At 45.2% G+C, this 18,364-nt stretch overlaps 1 protein-coding gene across 37 annotated transcripts in view; it reads right to left on the bottom strand.

Moving 5' to 3' along the window:
• The window catches only part of MADD (MAP kinase activating death domain), a 47,069-nt gene that overhangs the window by 26,268 nt on the left and 2,437 nt on the right, over positions 1 to 18,364 (bottom strand). For 9 of the 37 annotated variants that reach the window (XM_045557981.1, XM_045557986.1, XM_045557982.1 and 6 more), the window contains exons 2-20: positions 16,111 to 16,270; positions 14,925 to 15,521; positions 14,193 to 14,496; positions 13,529 to 13,660; positions 12,485 to 12,598; positions 11,482 to 11,562; positions 9,128 to 9,306; positions 8,547 to 8,782; positions 8,193 to 8,349; positions 7,812 to 7,915; positions 7,529 to 7,719; positions 6,890 to 7,143; positions 6,499 to 6,638; positions 5,529 to 5,630; positions 3,684 to 3,786; positions 3,130 to 3,316; positions 2,882 to 3,032; positions 2,011 to 2,217; positions 189 to 242 (exon numbers count right to left, since the gene is read on the bottom strand). In XM_045557981.1, coding sequence (XP_045413937.1) covers positions 189 to 242; positions 2,011 to 2,217; positions 2,882 to 3,032; positions 3,130 to 3,316; positions 3,684 to 3,786; positions 5,529 to 5,630; positions 6,499 to 6,638; positions 6,890 to 7,143; positions 7,529 to 7,719; positions 7,812 to 7,915; positions 8,193 to 8,349; positions 8,547 to 8,782; positions 9,128 to 9,306; positions 11,482 to 11,562; positions 12,485 to 12,598; positions 13,529 to 13,660; positions 14,193 to 14,496; positions 14,925 to 15,521; positions 16,111 to 16,172 — 3,355 coding nt within the window. In that variant the 5' untranslated portion in view covers positions 16,173 to 16,270. Of the gene's footprint in view, positions 1 to 188; positions 243 to 2,010; positions 2,218 to 2,881; positions 3,033 to 3,129; positions 3,317 to 3,683; positions 3,787 to 5,528; positions 5,631 to 6,498; positions 6,639 to 6,889; positions 7,144 to 7,528; positions 7,720 to 7,811; positions 7,916 to 8,192; positions 8,350 to 8,546; positions 8,783 to 9,127; positions 9,307 to 11,481; positions 11,563 to 12,484; positions 12,599 to 13,528; positions 13,661 to 14,192; positions 14,497 to 14,924; positions 15,522 to 16,110; positions 16,271 to 18,364 lie in introns of those variants that run through there. The other 28 variants (XM_045557984.1, XM_045557990.1, XM_045557985.1 and 25 more) reach the window with 5 other exon arrangements.

The raw sequence follows: 18,364 nt of genomic DNA, 5'->3' as shown, positions 1-18,364 counted from the left end.
CACCAGCTCTGAAAGCAGCAGCCTACAAACCACACCTAGGAGTCACATACCACCTACCTGCTTTCATTCCAAACACCCTCCAAGAGCAAATTTGGGGTGGGGCTGACAAAGGGAGCCTGCCCCAACTGGGCCTGGGGAGTTGGCAGGTATGGGAGACTTGGGAACAGGAAGGGGCATTTGTTCCTTACTCTGTTTTTCCAAAGCTTTTTGCTTTTTCACTTCCTGGTGCTTGTTCCACAATTCTACCCCAGATGCAATGCAAGCGGGAGAGAAAGACAGACAGAGTCAGAGGCTGGTCAGACAGGCGAAATGGAAACCCACCCACCCAAGTTGATTCCGTTTCAGGCACAGGATTACCAATCAAGAGATATCTTCATCGGGAGGGGCTGGGGAATCAAGAGAGCCAATGCCTTCCCCCAAACTCATGAACTAACGACTTCAAATTTCTAATTCTAACCCTACTGTGACAGTAAAAACCCTGTCGATGTTAGGGCTGGAAGGGCCCTTAATAAAGCACCTTCATTTTTGCATGAAGAAAACTGATCCTAAATAAAGAGGATCTTCAGCCCTTGCTCAAGATCATGTAACGTAGGATCAGTTTAAGCTTCTACCATGCGCCATGCTCTCTCTGCCAAATGGGGTGGGGAATGGCAATTTTTACAGATTTCAGATAAGACAGGTGATCACCTCAAGTAGCCAAAGGGTTTCAGGAGCATGAGCACCAATCAGTTTGATTCACTGGACTGCACAGAGGCCACTCATGTGGACAGTCAGCATGCCTCCTGATTGCTACCTGAGAAACCAAGTCACCCTCAGAAGCAGTTCCTACACTACCAAGAGACCCATTCTTAGCCAGTCATCTGGGAAAATGCTTCCAGTAGGGGTGACAGAACATAAAATGGTCAAGACTAGCTTCTTAGCAGGGGAAAGCAGACAGAGTACCAATCATAGCAATTCTTTTCCTGGAAGGAACTTCAGAGTTTATTTAGTATGATCTCCTCATTTCACAGCTGAGGAGACAGAGACCCTGAGAGAGGAACTGATTTACCCAAAGTTGTATTCCTAGCTGGGGGCAGGTATAGGACTAAAACTCCAACTTCCAGACTGGCAGGTCAGTACTTTTTCTAGAACATCACATCAGGCAGGAGAAAGCCAGGGTTGATTGCCTGTAGAATTATATTATGCTGGCTAGGGAAGTATAGTGCCCCTAAAAAGGAAACTGGTTCCTCATTACCATTGATGGGAACATAGGGCAACTGCTAATGATCGTGGCAAAAGGCATCAGCTGGAAGCATAGTGCCCAGGGACCCAGAACCAGAAAAAGACAGATATAACCTAGATGACTCAAGGCCAAGTAGGGAGCAGGCCAAACAGATGACACCGAGAGCTCACTAAGGCACTGCCTTAGTGGGAATGGAGAAACCAAATATAAGCAAGACTTTAATCGAGTCCAGTGAGGAGGAGTTCAAAGAAGAGCTGACTCAGAAACCTATATCTCTAAGGTCCAGAACACAGGAATACACAGGAAAACCTCATGTCTGGGGTTGCCAGACATGCCCCAGAGGAGCAAATTCCAGGGCAATGTAATGGTTGAACGGGGGGAAACTGGTTTCAGAGACCCAGATGATCATAATTTCATAGCCTAAAAATGCATCTGTAAACTTCCTAATAGCTTCCAGGAACTCACATGGCCTCTAGACTATGTGAAGAAGTGCAGATGTAAACAAAAAGAGGGGCCAGGAGTATAGATCAGACTCCCCACACTAAGCCTCCCGGGGCCCTCTAAACAAAACTTCCATTCCTCAAAGACATAAGTGGTGGGTGGCTGGAGATGAAGCTTAAGGAGTAGAGAAGTACAAAGAAATGCCATTAGAAATGGACACAGACCTATCTCCTTCTCTAGAAAGCAAAGCATGGGGAAGAGAAAGGCGGGATTTTGGATGAATTGAGATTAGAGAGGAATATTTAAGAAGCCAGGACCCCTCCACCACAAAACACAGTGATACGTACCAATAGATGCTACAAAATTCTCTTCCTTTAAACTTCTGGTGTCTGGTTCCTTAGGACCTTTTCCTGTGGCACTTGATGCCCGAGGTCCCAGCTGGGGAACTCGCAGCTGTGTCATAGCTTTTGGGTCCCCCCGCCCAGCCAGGCCAGGATCCTTGCCAACTGGGGTACTTATACTTTCTGTTGGACTTCTCTTTCGCTTATCTGGTTCTGAGGAAAAAAAATTGAATATAGAAAGAGGTCAAAAGAGGTAATGAGTAGGAATCAAGGCACAGACATGAGGTGAGAGAAGCCAGGATACAGGAGGATGTGGAATGGAAGAAAAGCAGGGAAAGAAGAGCTGACTTTTTTTTTTTTTTTTTTTGAGACAGAGTCTCGTGTTGCCCAGGCTAGAGTGAGTGCTGTGGCATCAGCCTAGCTCACAGCAACCTCAAACTCCTGGGCTTAAGCGATCCTACTGCCTCAGCCTCCCCAGTAGCTGGGACTACAGGCATGTGCCATCATGCCCGGCTAATTTTTTCTCTATATATATTTTAGTTGGCCAGATAATTTCTTTCTATTTTTAGTAGAGACGGGGTCTCGCTCTTGCTGAGGCTGGTCTCGAACTGCTGACCTCGAGCAATCCACCAGCCTCGGCCTCCCAGAGTGCTAGGATTACAGGCATAAGCCACCTTGCCCAGCCAAGAGCTGACATTTTTCATGACAGAAAAATATCCTCTACATATAAACATGCACTAGAAAATAAAACCCCAAAGCCTGATGAGAAGCAGCAGGGAACCGGGAAACCTGTCCAGGAGACAAGTACATTTTCTCTCTTTTAGAGATAAGTGGGAGAGTTGTGGTTGGCGTGGTGCCCAGCTGGTACCATCCCTACCTTTGCTATAGTAGTGGGTCTGGGCGATCTCCAGAAGCCCAAAGATGCTGGCCATGCCACCCAGACCTGCATGGGCATAGGACTGCTCCAGACTGAGGACTGTGCACTTGAGGAGATCTAACATTCCCTTGTACACCTTTCGACTGATCTCCTGCAACAATAACCCAGGGGCTAGAGTTGGCAAAATTGTCTTTGGTGTCCGCATCCCTCTCCCCAGTTTATTTCGACTCCCTACCCCAAACACTGACCACATCCGGGATAATGTCCTGCCGGGCATCGTCCTCTGACTGCACTGTGCGGTTCAGCTTGCTCAGGACAAAGACTCGCAGCTGCTCGCTCTCCAGCAGCCGGCGCACCTTTTTCATGTTGAGCCAGCCAACTCCCTGGCCATCCAGCACGCTGTGCACCACCTCCTTCAGGAACTGCTGGTTCTCACTACGGGGTCCACAGACCACTTCTGTGGTCATCAGCTCCTTTGCAGAGTATCCCCCCCTCACCAGACTAGATGTTTGCCTCCAGGGGCAAAACACAAGCCAATTCTCTGAATGTCCAAATCCACCACATCCCCCAGCTCTCCCAATAACCTAGTTTGCCCAAATACCCACCACTGCTGTTCCACCCTTCTCAACACTGTAAGCTCTGACTGTTGCACACGGGTCGAATCAGATGGGAACTGCTGGCAAGAAACTGATTTTATGTACCTTACTGAGAGCTTCTCTCTCACTCTTGAACATCCCTGAAGTTTTTACAGGAATAACTACCTCTACTTGAGAACTTTTAAAACAGCTCTCCCATTTATTACCTAGAATTGCTGGATCGACCCTGGGGTGATGGAGGTTCTCTTTTCACTGTTGGGCTGTGTTTTATGACAGATGACTTCTGATCCACTAAGGCCCTCCTGTTTCCTATAGCAGGGAAGGTAGGAATGAGAGACATCACCATTGGAGTCCAGAAACTAGTGTTAGCATAGCCCTGAGTAGCCACGTTCCACACCCAATCCCCAGAAGGGCTGGGTGAGGGTGGCACCAGGGTATCACACATAGGTAGAAACCAGCCATGGCAATGTGAGGAGGAGGGGATGGAGACTCAGGCCACTCCACATGCACCAGCAGCACGCCCCACGGGCAAGCATGGGTGTCACGGGCGGCAGGGCAAGGCAGGTCACCCATGTGACGCTGCTTGCTCCATAAGGAAGATGGCCCTCAGGCAGGCACGAAAGATGCTAGGGAAAAAAAAAGATCATGCACAGCTCACGGGCAAGACCCACCTTCACCACTCCCGGGGCCGGCTTCAGTAACAATCTCCATTAGAGTATTTAGCCCAAATACTGGGACACAAAATACACAATTAGTAGGTGCACCACAATACTGCAACCCCTAGACCCCTGAGTGGAGCATAAGTCAGATAATCTGAGCATTCTCCCAAAGCTTGTATAGTGCACATAACCTTTGTTCTTGGGTACCTCAGAGCTGGAAGCCAAGTGACCAGGAGAAAACCAAGGCTGTAAGAAAGACCATCCTTAAGATGGTGGCCTCTCAAAGCCAGGGGCAGGGTAAATGACGCAGTGAGCCTTCAGGTACTAAACAGACACATGCGTGAAAGAGGGACCCCGGTTTTCACGAAACATCTGGCACAGGGTTCCAGAGGGCCTGTGGGTATGCACAGGAAAGCATCTTGCAGATGCTGTTGTGAGGAGTGGACTGGGGGTATGAGGATGGGAGGTGGGTGGGAGGAGAGGTGCAGCAAATGAGATGAAGCATCAGCATGCAATGAAAGTCTCAATCACTCTGCTCTTCAAATATATCATATGAAAGCCAGTGACACCAACACCTTTCCACCCCTACCTACCCAGCCACACGTGAACTCACTGTAGCAGCACTAGTCATTCCCTACACTGCCAGCTCTGATGTCCTTTTGCCCATCTATCTCATGGTCTCATTCCCACCAAAGAACATTCCTTAGACTCCTGACATTTTTAATCACTGGGAATGAAAGGTCAGTTAAATAATATACGGAGTTGCTTCTCACTATACATCCTACCATAATTAAATATTTCAGCACAATATCCAGAGAAAACAAACAAAAGGCAAGTTAAATTCAGAAGAGACCCTCAAACTGTCAGAGATCACAAATAAAATTCAAATACAGTCTTAACTGCCCCTAGAAGCAAACCAAAATTATCTGGCACACTTATAGGCCCTAAGCTGACATGAAGCCACAGTAACGTAAGGGACGGGACTCTAACACTGCCAGGCTGTCCACAACCACCCGCTGGTGGGCCAGCTCCCAGGGATGGAATTCATCCTAAATTCATGCAGTGGGAACCTGGCAGATGACATGGGGCATCTGATGATCCCTATATTAATCATGTCCCTCTGACAAGGTCCCTCCAAGAAGCAGCAGTAATCTCATAGTTGTCATTATCCTAAATGATATAACAGGGCCTTCTCTAGCTACAAAGACCAAAGACAGTTTCCATCTGACAACCATCAAGAGCCCATGATGTGCAGTGAAAGCCATGAGAAGCGGTATGACGGGCGACAGCCAGATCAAATGACTCATCATACACAGGGGTCCTGACAAGCACCCATAGGCCTGAAATGTCTCTCAGAAAAACCCGCTTTGGCAAAAGGAGGGCTGTAGTTACCTTTCAGACTGGGGAAGGGTGTAGTCTTCTCTCGGGCACCTTTGGTGGGCAGTGTAAGGTTTGAAAGACTGAAGCTCGTACTGTGGTTCCGATACAGGCTGCCTATCAAGGGGAGGGTGTGAGAGCAAAGAGTTAGCAGGATAAACAATCCAAGCATTATATTCCAATGACTATATCATCATCTCCTCTCCTACCTTTTTTTTTTTCTTTCTTAAATCTAGCTTAAAGTATAATATCTCCCTCCTTTCTAAACAGAATCCAAGTCTGCTTTATCAGACAATCTCTGATCTACCTTAGAAAGGATCAAGTCTAACTTTGGGCAAACAACAGAGCCATCACCAGGATTACTCAAAACCCAGTAACAACTTTCTCTGACTACCTTCCATGATGATAGATGAATCTCTCATCTACTGCTACGACAGCATGAAAGCTGGTAGTTAATATGCTTCTGGTCTGAAACTGGTGCTGTCCTTACCTGGCTTCTGAAAAAAATTCGTAATCACCATTATTCCCCATGTCTCTCTCTAGTTCTAGTCTGCCTTCAACCTTTAACTGATACCACCCCTCACTGCTGGCAATACTCTCTAAGCGCAAAAATCAATCTCATATAGATTTCAAAGCATGTTCATGAAAAAGTGCCTCACCAGGCAAAGATGATATCAGATATATACCCAAATCGAATTTGAGAATATTTCCACAAAATGTAAGTGATTTTGAATTTAACGCCTATTTTTCAGTTGACCACTCAGCTATCTTCCCTGAAACAGACTGAAACCTCCAGGTATAATCTCTCCTATTCTTTATTGACCTCACTTGAAAACATCTTATCCTGTATCACCCAAATGATCTGAATTAAGGGTTGATAATGCTAACCCAGCCCTACACCTGAATTTCCGAGCAGCGTTTGCCATAGCCAGGCCCTACTGTAGAGAAAATGGAACAGAGGAATGACAGAGCATAAGGCACTTACTGGCAAAAGACATGATGCCCCCGAAGCCCTCGGTGCTGGTGTTGGAGACGGTGGAGGTGGGAGAGCTTGCCCGAGAGTCTGACTCTGCGTCTGAGTCACTTGCCAGCTTCAAACTGTTGGGCCGCAGCAGCTTTTGAGCCCTTGAATGCACAGTGGCACCTATGAGCCCCAGGCAGGGGTGCCTAATCTTGGGAGTGTGGGCCTTATGCTACACTGCAGTCACGGCACCCTTCCCATAATTCCTAAACCCATAATTCAAAGCACCACCCTCTGGGATGGCAGGACCACGAGAGCATTCAGACTTCTCAGACTTTCTGATTAACCCTCGCCCAGGGTCCACTGTAGTGAGGTCCTTCAGTCACCCATCTAGAAGGAATCCCCAGGCTCTCACCGATTGCCATTGACATGTTGGCTGAATCGGGGAGTGTAACTTTCCCCCTGCTCATCATCATCTTCCTCAGGGGGAAAGCCATATTGGGGCTCGAAGTATGGATTGTCATAGGTTCGCCGGCGCACTGACCCCTCTCCAATTTCTGTCTGACGCCTGTCCACGTTCGATTTGCCAACGCTGGGAGGCACGGACGGGAGGGGCTTGAAGACGCCTACTGCTGCCTTATCATCCATCTCGGTAGAGTCAGCAGGTTCCTAAAAGCCATATTAAATAAAAAGTGGTCACCTGGTGCCCAGTGATGCCTTCCCATATTCTCAGTTTGGCAGGGCTGGGCCAGACCTGTTAGATTCCTAGCCTAAGGAATATGTGGGAAAAGATCTATTTGGCACTCCTGTTCTTGTCCCCACAAACTATGCAAGGGGGATCTTAGTTATTCCCTGAACAAAACCCAATGACCTCCTTCTGAGGTCAAAACTGCCTCTCATAGGGCTTTAAGCTCTAGGGCCTATGGAGAGGAAGATGGGAAAATTACAAGGAAAAAAGCAAATTAATAGCTACATCATGGCTTTCCTAATAAACATAAAGCCCACATCCCAAGCAATGGTTTTCACTCATCCACCTCTCCTAGTCCTCACGTACAGAGTTGGCTCCATGGATGACGGTGCTGGGGCTACTGCTGGCGGTGGTGCTGGAGCTAGAGCGCTGTGGGGGGTTTTCCTGAGAGTTCTCGCTGTCTGGGCCAGGCTCCTCTGCTTCCTTCTGGTTCTGAAGCTCATCAATCTCCACTTCGCTGGCATCCCCCAGTGCTGCATGCGTTAGAGGGTCCACATCTGCCAAAACCCAAGGGAGGCAAGTACAGACCACCCCATCACTGAACCCCAACGCCTGCCCAGAGCTGGCCAATCTCTCCAAGCACACTTACTGGGAGTGTCACCATTGATGTCGCATTTCATCATTTCACTGACAAAGTCACCAAGAGAGGAATAAGAAGAGCTCGAGTCATCATAATCCATACTATCACTGCCACTGCAGAGTGTAAGAGCATAAAAAACAAACAAAACAGAAAGGGGTAGGGAAAAGAATCTGCAGTCAGCACTAGTTAAAATAAAAGGGGAGCAACTCTTAACTCAAGGCCAACAAGATAAAATAAGGAAGCCAAGAAAAACAACCAACCACAGTATAATCCAAGGGCTCAAAGACTGATATGTAAATCCTATGAGATTTTGCATCCTATGTGCTGAAGAAGGGCTAGTGAGAGCCTCTGCACCTTACAAAGCACTGTGCTGCCACAAGAGCTGCTCACCTGTCGTCAGTAGGGTCAGAGTCAGAGTCACGCTCTGGTGGCACGCTCAGTGCCTCGGCCAGCTGGGAATTGCTATCATAGACTCGATAGTGGATGGGCTGCAGCTGATGAGCATACCACTTCGGCTTGTCACCAATCAGGGCTGGATCAAACATATCTACCAATGAGGAAAAAGAGAATTAGCAGCAAGGAAAAAAAGGCAAGCAACACATAAAAGAAAGGTAGGAAAGAAGTCTAAAGCAAAACAAGAGTGGAAGCGGCAAGTGGAAGATTAGCAAAGGAAAAAGCAAAGGCAAGAGCCATCGGGACGACAAAGCCAGAAGGTGGGGCAGAGCAGAGGGCAGGTAGACTCACTGTTGTGAATTCGCTGAAAGGCATAGTTGGTGGGGTTAAGGATCCATTCCCCAAAGTACTCCACAGCCTGAGTCCTGGCCAGTTTCTCAGCAAAAGGAGTCTGCCGGGGACGTGAGGCTAGAAAGGAACCAGCTTGGAAAGCTACCACAGGCCGAGGGAAGAGACGCAGGGTACGTGTGTGCATCTGAAAGCCCTGCAGCACGTTGGCAGAGTTGAAGAAACGCACCATGGCCACTCTGGGGAAGAAGGGGATGGTGAGATAATCCGAGACCCATACCCTATAGAGTAAGGATGCCTATGATCCAAGGCCTTAGAACAACTCCCAAAACCATCGTTTAATAGGCTTCCAACATCAAGGGGAGAGATATCTTAAAGGATCATCATCAATCCCCTTCTTCATCCTGAGAGTGTGATTTACTATTTCTTCTCTTTGCTTTTACTAAGGTAAAAAGTACAACCAAATATCATATATATTTTATATAAAGAAACTCTGGCTCAGGAAAATAGTCTACCCCCAGGTCACTGACAGAGCTAAGAGACCAACTGAAGAATTTATGATTGTATAGTGTGCTTGGTCTTACCTGGTTGCAACATCCACAGAATCCACATCATTGCCATAGATAAGTGGGTTGAATTCAGTGGAAGGTGTGGACTGCAGGTCATTAGAAGGCCTTCCCAACAGAAGTGGGATCTCCTGGCCCTCGTGAAATTTCTCCAGATTGAGGATGGGCTGAGTGTTGAGACTCATGCTTGCTAGGGCCTGTAGAACAACAAGAAATTCCTTATATTAGGCAGGTTCCTGGGCAGCTAGCCAATCTCAACTCCTAGAAAAGAGCCTTCTTGAAGTCTTCTACATCATACTCTCTGGTGAAAAAGTTCTGCAATAGGCTAGGCACACTGGTTCATGCTTGTATCCTAGCACTCTAGGAGGTTGTGGGGGGAGGACTGCTTGAGTTCAGGAGTCTGAGACCAGTGTGATCAAGAGCAAGACCCTGTCTCTACCCAAAATAGAAAAAAAATTAGCCACGCATGGTGGCACGCACCTGTAGTCCCAGCCACTTGGGAGGCTGAGGCAGGAGGATCGCTTGAGCCCAGGAGTTTGAGGTTGCAGTGAGCTATGACTCTACCCTGGGGGACAGAGCGAGACTCTATCTCAAAAAAAAAAAAAAAAAAGTTCTGCAACAAAGGAACTGTGCTTATTTGCAAATCATGGCAAACCTATTTCAGACCCTTCATCTTTAAAATAAGAATCCAAATATTTTAGTCTTTAGAAAATAGTCTAAACTATGTAGCTCTTCATCTTAAGCCAACCTAACCCAGGGCAACTTGATCAGATCTGAAGTCCAGGACAATAGTTTTCAAATTTATTTTAGTCATGAAATGTTTTCCAAAGTTGAAATCTATGTGGAAATACAAACAATTGAAATGTAAAAACAGAACTTCTTTGAAGGACATGAGGAACCACAGCCTCATATGCTCAGTGCTCCCAACCTAAATTAGCCCCTAAGAGGCTCCATGGGGCAGTTTGAAAACCACTGGTCTCAACTAGCAGTGTTTGTTAAATGTTAGTGAGTATAGAAGTCACCTGGGGATGTTGTTAAAATGCAGATGATTCAATTATGTACGGATGATTCCGTTTCTTTTCTTTTTTTTTTTTTTTTTGAGAGACAGGGTCTCACTCTGTTGCCCAGGCTGGAGTACAGTGGTGTCATTGTAGCTCACTGAAACCTCAAACTCCTGGGCTTGAACAATCCTCCTGCCTCAGCCTCCCAAGTACCTGGGACCACAGGTGCACACAGCCATGCCTGGCTAATTTTTCTATTTTTTTGTAGAGATGGGGTCTCTCTATGTTGCCCAGGCTGATCTCAAACTCCTGGCATCAAGCAATCCTCCCGCCTCAGCCTCCCAAAGTGCTAGGATTATAGGTGTGAGCCACCATGCCTGGCCTTGACTCTGCACTTTTAACAAGCCCCTGTGATGCTAATGCTGCTGGTCCATGGACCACACTTTGAGTAGCAGAGATCAGAATACAGGATCAATGAGCCCAAGGATCTTAGCTCTCACAAACATTTAAGGAATAATTCCATATATCAACCTCTCCATCTCAGTAGTCATACTAAAGCAATCATCAAGAATGAAAATACAGAAAGAGAAGACACCTAGAGAACTTTCTGAATTTGCAATTTTCACCAGACTCTACAGTAATAAGACATCATATTACATCAGGTGTGATGAAGCAAGTGAGAGTGAGAAGGACGATGCAAAATGACCCATTTAAATTCAAACAGATTATCATCTAGAGGTACTACTAAGTATTTCAAACAACACAGGAAAAGATTTCTAAAGACCTTGCAAATGAGAGCAGGAGTTCCTAAAAATAAAATAAATACAGTGCTACATAACACATAAAACAAGGAGCAGGAATGGAGCCTTGTCATGTTTTACCTTCAGGTACTGTGTTCAGCATGCAGAAGAAGAAGAAAACAATAAAAAATAAATAAGGGATTACTCAAATAAAGAAATTTTTGAAGAAAGGATTCTACAGGAACCTCAGGATCAATTCTAGAAGATAAAATAAAAGGAACCAGACTGTCTAAACTACTGACTCCCACCTAGTAAGACTGAGAAAATGCTCCAAGGCCATAAAGAATGGCAGACATGACAAGAAATAGAAAGTGAAGGGTTGTTTTATATGGCGTCTTAAGCATTAGAGGGTGATAGGGCATGTACTGAATTAGAAGAAACCTAAAAAGTTCTTTTTGAGAGTCACCTTGCCACCCAGAAATGGGATACACCTCTTCTTAAGCCCATCTGAGGCAAAGAAAATCTACTCCACTTGAAGTTTGAACAGAAACTGGCTCTTAGAATAGCTGTCTTCCTGCAGCAATCCCACAGCATCTATTACCCCAAATTCTCTCTTTCATTCTTCACCTACCTGCTTTAAATGTTTCTTCAGCTCTAATGATTCTGGTTCTGGCAGGATAGGTAGCACTTCTGCATTGGTGGGGGCAATCACCTACACCAGAGAAATGATAAAAGACATGACGTTAGAATTGCTCAGGAGATTCATTTACATAAGGGTAAATAACAACAACAAAAAAGGAAGATAAATATACAATGTTATTATATATGTGTGAATACATACATTAAATACCTATATGTATAAAATATATACACATACAAAACATATATACATACAAATATACGATATTCATACACATCTGAAAGGAAACATACCTAAATGTTATTTGTAATTATCTCTAGATAATAGGAATACAATTTTTATTTTCTTTTTTTTTTTCTTTTTTTATTTCAGCTCATCATGGGGGTACATAAGTTCAGGTCATATACATTGTCCTTGTCCTGCCCATCCCCCCGAGTCAGAGTCCCAAGCGCGTCCGTTCTCATTCTCCAGACAGCGCGCCTGGCACTCATCATGTATTCATACCTCCATCCCCACAATTTTTATTTTCTTCTTTATGCTTATTTTTATTTTTAAAGTTTTACAATGAACACATATAAGGGCTTCCTACCAAAGTTTGAATGTATTCGCACTGCAAAATGTTAAGTTTTTAAGTCCGAAAGACAGTTTCTTACTGGAAACTAAACCCCAGGAAAACCATTAGGAGATGATCTACACCACATACAATGGTCCCGAAACCACAACTGCCCTTCTGCTCTTGAAGGATGTAGGGGGAGCATTTAATTCTAGCAAAACTAAATCCTGTAATTCTTTGAGTCCTAACCAAGGGCCTATTTGGCCAATTAAGTAAACAGCATTTTTAAAAATTATTTCAATGAGTCTCATATTAGAAAACATCTAACTTAGAACCTTCCTGAGAGTAATCTAGAAAAACAGGTATCACAGGATTGGGCCCTATTTGCAGGGTCTAGAATGGCACTGTAGACCCTACAATGCCCTCAGACAAGAACCTCACCCTATTGCTGTCCAGATCCACTAGCCATACATCATCAGGCATTTTGAAGTCCAGTTTGTAGAGGAAGAAGCTGGCAGGGACCCCGATGATATATGGGGTTGGAGCCAACAGCAGCTGTGGAAATGATAAAGAGGATAAGAAACAAAGACAAAAATCTATCACAAGTACTTATCAAGTCTGGATTTTTCTAGATAAGAAAGTGCAGATCCACAATCCCTCTTCCAAAACCCTTGAGGCTAGATGTCTTTCAAAGTTCAGAATTTTTCAGATTTTAGTACGGTAACATGGTACATTTTTTGTATACAGTAGTCCCTCCTTATCCGCAGTGTTGCTTTCTGCAGTTTCAGTTATCCACAGCAAACCATGGTCCAAAAATATTAAATGGAAAATGCCAAAAATAAACAATTCATAGGTGTTAAACTCCATGCCAGGATATGAATCGTCTCTGTCCATTGTAGCCATGCTATATAAGCTACCTGTCTGCTAGTCACTGAGTAGCCATCTCAAGCTATCAGATCAACTGTCACACTATCACAGTGCTTCTGTTCAAGTAACCCTTATTTTACTTAATAATGGCCCAATGCACAAGAGTAGTGAAGCTGACAATTTGGATATGCCAAAGAGAAGCCAAATATACGTCAAAGAGAAGTTGTTAATCTCTTACTATGCCTAATTTATAAATTAACCTTTATCATAGGTATGTATGTATAAGAAAATAAATAGTATATATTGAGTTCAGTACTGTCCACAGTTTCAGGCATCCATTGGGGGTCTTGGAACATATTCCCCACAGATAAGGGAGGACCACTGTTTTACAATATATAACACCTGCAGCAGGGTAGCCAGTAGCTTACAAACACCAACTGTGATAAACAAAAACCATAAATGGCATAGGTTTTGCCACCAGATCAGTTCAAATCAGTCAGATTTTGCAGACAAATAAATTGTGATAAGGGATTCACTGCTGACTTACTTCTCTGGGCATTGAGCCTCCTCCCTCAGGAAGACAGAGGTGACAAAGCCAGAAGACACCTTGACACTCACCTGCTCTGCCGATGCCATGCAGGTGGGAAGCAGTGGGATGACAGGAAACATATATTCCAGGGGGTAGATCATTGCCACAAATGCCATCACAGACATGGAGAGTGCATTGTAATCTCGGGACTGTAGTACCACCTGCCATAAGCCATACCATAAGGATGACTCTCAACAGCATAAAATAAGGTTTACAAGAAAACATCTTCCAACATTACAATTTAATTTCTATTTTGCCATGCCTATAGCTCCAGCTTAATTTCCACAATCACATTGTCCCCTGCCCCACCATGCCTGCCACCTCTCAACCCAAGCACCATAGTAATCCTCCCTCAAATAACTCCCTCATCTTCCCAGTTCTTATGCTCTCCAGCCCAGGACCACTCACTGAAACAGAACTACTGATATTTCCAGAGAATTAGGTCAGTATAATTAAGGACAATTCAGCTGAATGGCAAGCCTTCTGAACATATCCACACCTGAACATATCCATACCAGTACCTTAATTCAACCCACATCTCCCAAGTACCTGCTGTATACCTGGCATCATGTTACCTCCTGGAGACAAAAAGATGAAAAAAACATAGCCTCTGTCCTCAAAGAGCTCATGGTCTAGCCTCTGCCATATTTCAAGGCTCTTTCCCTAGAAAGGTGTATAAAGCTGTCCCCTTACCTTGTGTTCTAACAGGATGCAGGTTAGCACCTGAAGACAGGCATCCACACCCAGAAGTTCCAAGGGAAGGTGCAGTGGGAAATCCACTAGGGTGAATCGAGAGGGGTCTGGAAGAGCAAAGGTGAGAGCTGGCTGGAGCTCCTGGGGCAGGACCTCAATGTCTACTCGCTTCTGCCCAGAGACGGGCACTGGGGAGCGCAGTAATCGATAGATCCAGGCCTCAATCTCTCGAAGATCATGCAGAAGGGCACTTGACTTCTCCTCCACTAGCAGTGATCCAGTAAAGATCCGCCACATGGTGTCCCTGAGGAGCAGATAGCAGGAATGAGACATGTATCTGCAACAGAAGCAGACAGCCCAGTGCAACCCAATATAACCATAGAGGGTAAAATGATGACAAGCGGGAAGTCATTATGAAAGCCCACTCTTTGAGCTCAGATAGGACCACAGGGTTTATACAAGGGCAAGGACAAGTATAAAAATATATACGCGGTAGGACTTAAGTGTCCTGCCCACCATAAAATATCAAATTCCTCATCATTACTCCAAACACAATAATGGTAGGACGTCTATCTCTGCAGCAGTCTTTTGCTTAGTAAGACTAACATAATATGCTTGACTAGGTCTGAAGGACCTCTGGCTATAGAGGAAATCTCCTATATGCCGCACAGACCAATTACACCTAATCTCTCAGTGCTCCCCCTTGCTCTGAGCATCAGTGGCAAACTCTACCTTTGTACACCTCGAGGGATACCCAGTTTCTTGCCCAGCAGTCGCTCACTACAGCAGTCCACCAGACGTTTGAGGGTGTACAGACACTCTCGGAAGGTGGAGAAGAAAGGGTAGTGGCTGAGCACACACAGGGACGTCAGAGTACTGTTGCGGGAACGGCTGCCCCCCTTGGCCCGGCGTTTGCCCCGAGGAGACTGGTTCACATCCGGGGTGGAGTCGGCACTGGGAGGCTGCAGGGATGAGCCACTCTCTGAGCTCTCAGTGCCAACCTCTTCTGAGGAGCAGGTGACACGGGTTCCTTCCTTCCCACGGGACCCTGCCCCACCTTCCCCCTTTTCCTTAGGTATTCGCTTTTGGAAGGAGCGGTAGAAGTTAACGCAGATGCCGTAACGCGTGACTCCTGTGTCCTTGTCAGTGAGGGTGAAGACAAAAGAGGTATCATCCCGAAGGCTCATGCGCCGCTGCCGCACACTCAGACAGCCCTCTGGCTGGCAGAAGAATACTACGTCTGGGGGCAGGGGAAACTCAGCATAATCCTCTAATGGGTATCGTCGCAGCAATTCAGGAGTCTGGGCCACACTATCACTGCTCGGGTGCCTGAAGAATGGAAAGACAATTTTAGCAGCCTGAAGCAATAGAACACTCTATCAAATTTTAATCACAGTCAACAAATAAAGCTCAAAATGCGATTTTTGATAAAGTAACCTAACCATAAGACATTGGAAAATATGAGTGCTGCTTGCCACATTTAGTTGGTAGGTCAAATGACGTTTGCACTGTCATGAAGACAGCTATCCTGAAATGAAAATTTAGACAATAAAATTCTAACATGTTAAGATGATTAACACCTTGCCAGGTTAATTAGCTAATGACTTACTAAAAGAGCATTTGGATATGGAGGTAGAGAAGGAGCACAATGTGCTTTTCCTTTTTACAAAGTAAGAAACCTGGGGTATAATGAGTATATGCTCAAGATCACAAAGATGCTAGTTAAAAGCAGCGGTCTCTGTCCAGACTAATTCTCTCAATCCACCTTGCTGTGTTGTTTTTCCTACTGGCATCAGTGCTCCCATCAGGGTAAAATAATAGGGAAAGAATGAGATAGGCAAAGTGGTATGGAAATAAGGAAGGGGAATAATTTTGTGGCTATCCCACGACAAGACAAAATCAGTCTCTTCTTGGTTACCTGGCCCCTACGATCACTAGATAGTCAAGTAACCGAGGACAGAACTTCTTCTTTTGCACCATGGTTCCAATTCATCGGTTCATCTCAGAGCAACTTCAGGGCACCAAGCAAGGAGTCAGTGTTTCCAGGAGAAATTCTGATATTATCTGAAAGTCCAAGTCTAATAGGAAAAAAGTACTGATAAGATCCATTGCTGTGCCTAAGGGACTCACCCCTCTCAACTTCATCCCAGCCAGGGGCACAGGTCAGAAGTTCTTCCACTTTAACACTAAAGATAAGAAAACTTGATGCTTGCCTATTCTAGTGTCTGGGCCTATGAGCTCACAGAGTCAAATGTCAGGAAGTAGGATAAATAATGGCTCACCTACCCATCTCTACCAATAGCTCATTTCCAGCCTAACCCCTGGGGCTCTGTTTCTGAAAACAGACCTAGGCAGTCTCATCTGGACTCAGTCATTATGATAACCAAAAACTGAGTCACTTTCAGGACCCCTCCAGGGTGGATCAAGATCAAACCAGGCTCTTCATCCAGCATTAATCTGCACTTCTAGGTCTAGATGGAAACCTAATTATGCTGTTTCAACATTCTACATTCAGCTTGATGTGAAACTACCATATAGCCTCTCTAGTTAATTGCACTCAGACAATAACAGCTGGCTATTCTACCCCATGCGATCTCAAATGAAGAATGTCCATACCCCAATTGCTTTATTGGAACTATTATACTTTTCTCTCCCTTCAAGCAAGAAAGGGGCCCCAGGGCTACTGCTACTAGCTCTGCCCTTGGTGCTGAATCATAGTCTTTCTCTTCTATTTTGGTCTCAGGATAGGAACCAGTAACACAATACACACAGACAAGGCCTTGTCCTACTATGTATTACATAGGTTCTGAATTAGATGCAGAAATCCTAAGGACAGGGAAAGGTGCTCAGGGAATTTCTAAACTATGTCCTAAAATTAGGAAAAGCTTACATGGTCTTAATTTTAATTTATTTCTTCTTAGGTCTCCACACATTTCTCTAAATAAAATGTTTCACTCCACTACAGGGCTATTTCCAGCACTCCAGGATTCCACCTCTGTGCTCCGCATGTGGCCTTAAGACCTTTTTCAATACTCACACAAAGAATCCCATTACACTACACACACACACCCCAATCCCTAGTCTGCTGCTGCGTGCACGCCCATACATACAGACATACACACTCCCTGTGTGCTTAAAGTCCTATTTGATTAGATAATGAAAAGTTTTATCTTTTTTCTCTCTGCCTAATAATAAACAAGACCCATCTGCATCACCTCTCGAATCTTCAAAATACTGCTCCCCCTTTTCCCTTGCTCCCAGTAGAGGACCTGCAGGTAATAGGATTCAGTTTTATCTCCATAGCGACTCTGGCTCCCAGCACTATTTATAGCAGAGCCACAGCCCCTCCCCTGCTTGGTGACCGCTCAGTGCTAGCAGCTGCTACTCAGAGTCCGCCAGGGCCCACAACAATTTACTCTCCTTGAGCCTGGAGACACCTCGTCCACTGACAGCACCTGCTAATAATTAGGTTATCTTCTGTCCCAACTGTCTTTAGTTTGTATTTTGTCCTAATTCTGGCTTTTGATAGCGCTATCTCCTCACCACCAAGTTCCCAAACATGCCATATATTCATTTCTAGGCATCACCACTGCTTAGCGAACACAAACAGCCCTTTGGTTCTCCCAGCTGCTACAGAGCCATGAGCATACTACAGAAGGTGGGACACCAGTATAAAGCTGAGCTCAACTCCTCCTAAGCACAATAAGAAGAGGAGGGAAATAGAGAAATGAAGTGGGATATGGGTGAAACCATAATTTGTTCTACAAAGAATTATGTGGTTAATTTGTCATGGGATTAGGAAAAAAAAGAATTATGTAGAAATGTCCACACTGAGAGCCAAAGTAGCTTAAAGCAAAACAATTTATAGGACCAGAGCTCTAGGCTAAGCCTTGAAATCTTACGCTGAAAGCCAGGAGCCCTTTCCAGCCAAAATTTTAAAGATCAGGCCTGAAGCCTCTCCTACTAGTGTATTAGGCATGGGGCCTCTCTTGCCTTGGTGGGATCTCAGCTCCTCTCCACTGAGAACTGTTTGACAAAACCCAAGTCATTCACAGTCCTCATCTTCTTCCAGAGCCACAAGGCCCTGAGATCTTGTGACTATTCTAGCTACAAGTGGTAGGATAGATTTTTAGCTACAGATTCATACCTCATCAGCAGTTACCGTCTTCAGT

This window comes from Lemur catta, chromosome 7 (assembly GCF_020740605.2).
Source record: "Lemur catta isolate mLemCat1 chromosome 7, mLemCat1.pri, whole genome shotgun sequence".
In the NCBI taxonomy this organism is placed as follows: domain Eukaryota; kingdom Metazoa; phylum Chordata; class Mammalia; order Primates; family Lemuridae; genus Lemur; species Lemur catta.
The sequence above is the reverse complement of the archived record's forward strand: the minus strand, read 5'-3'. Positions and strand labels throughout refer to the sequence as shown.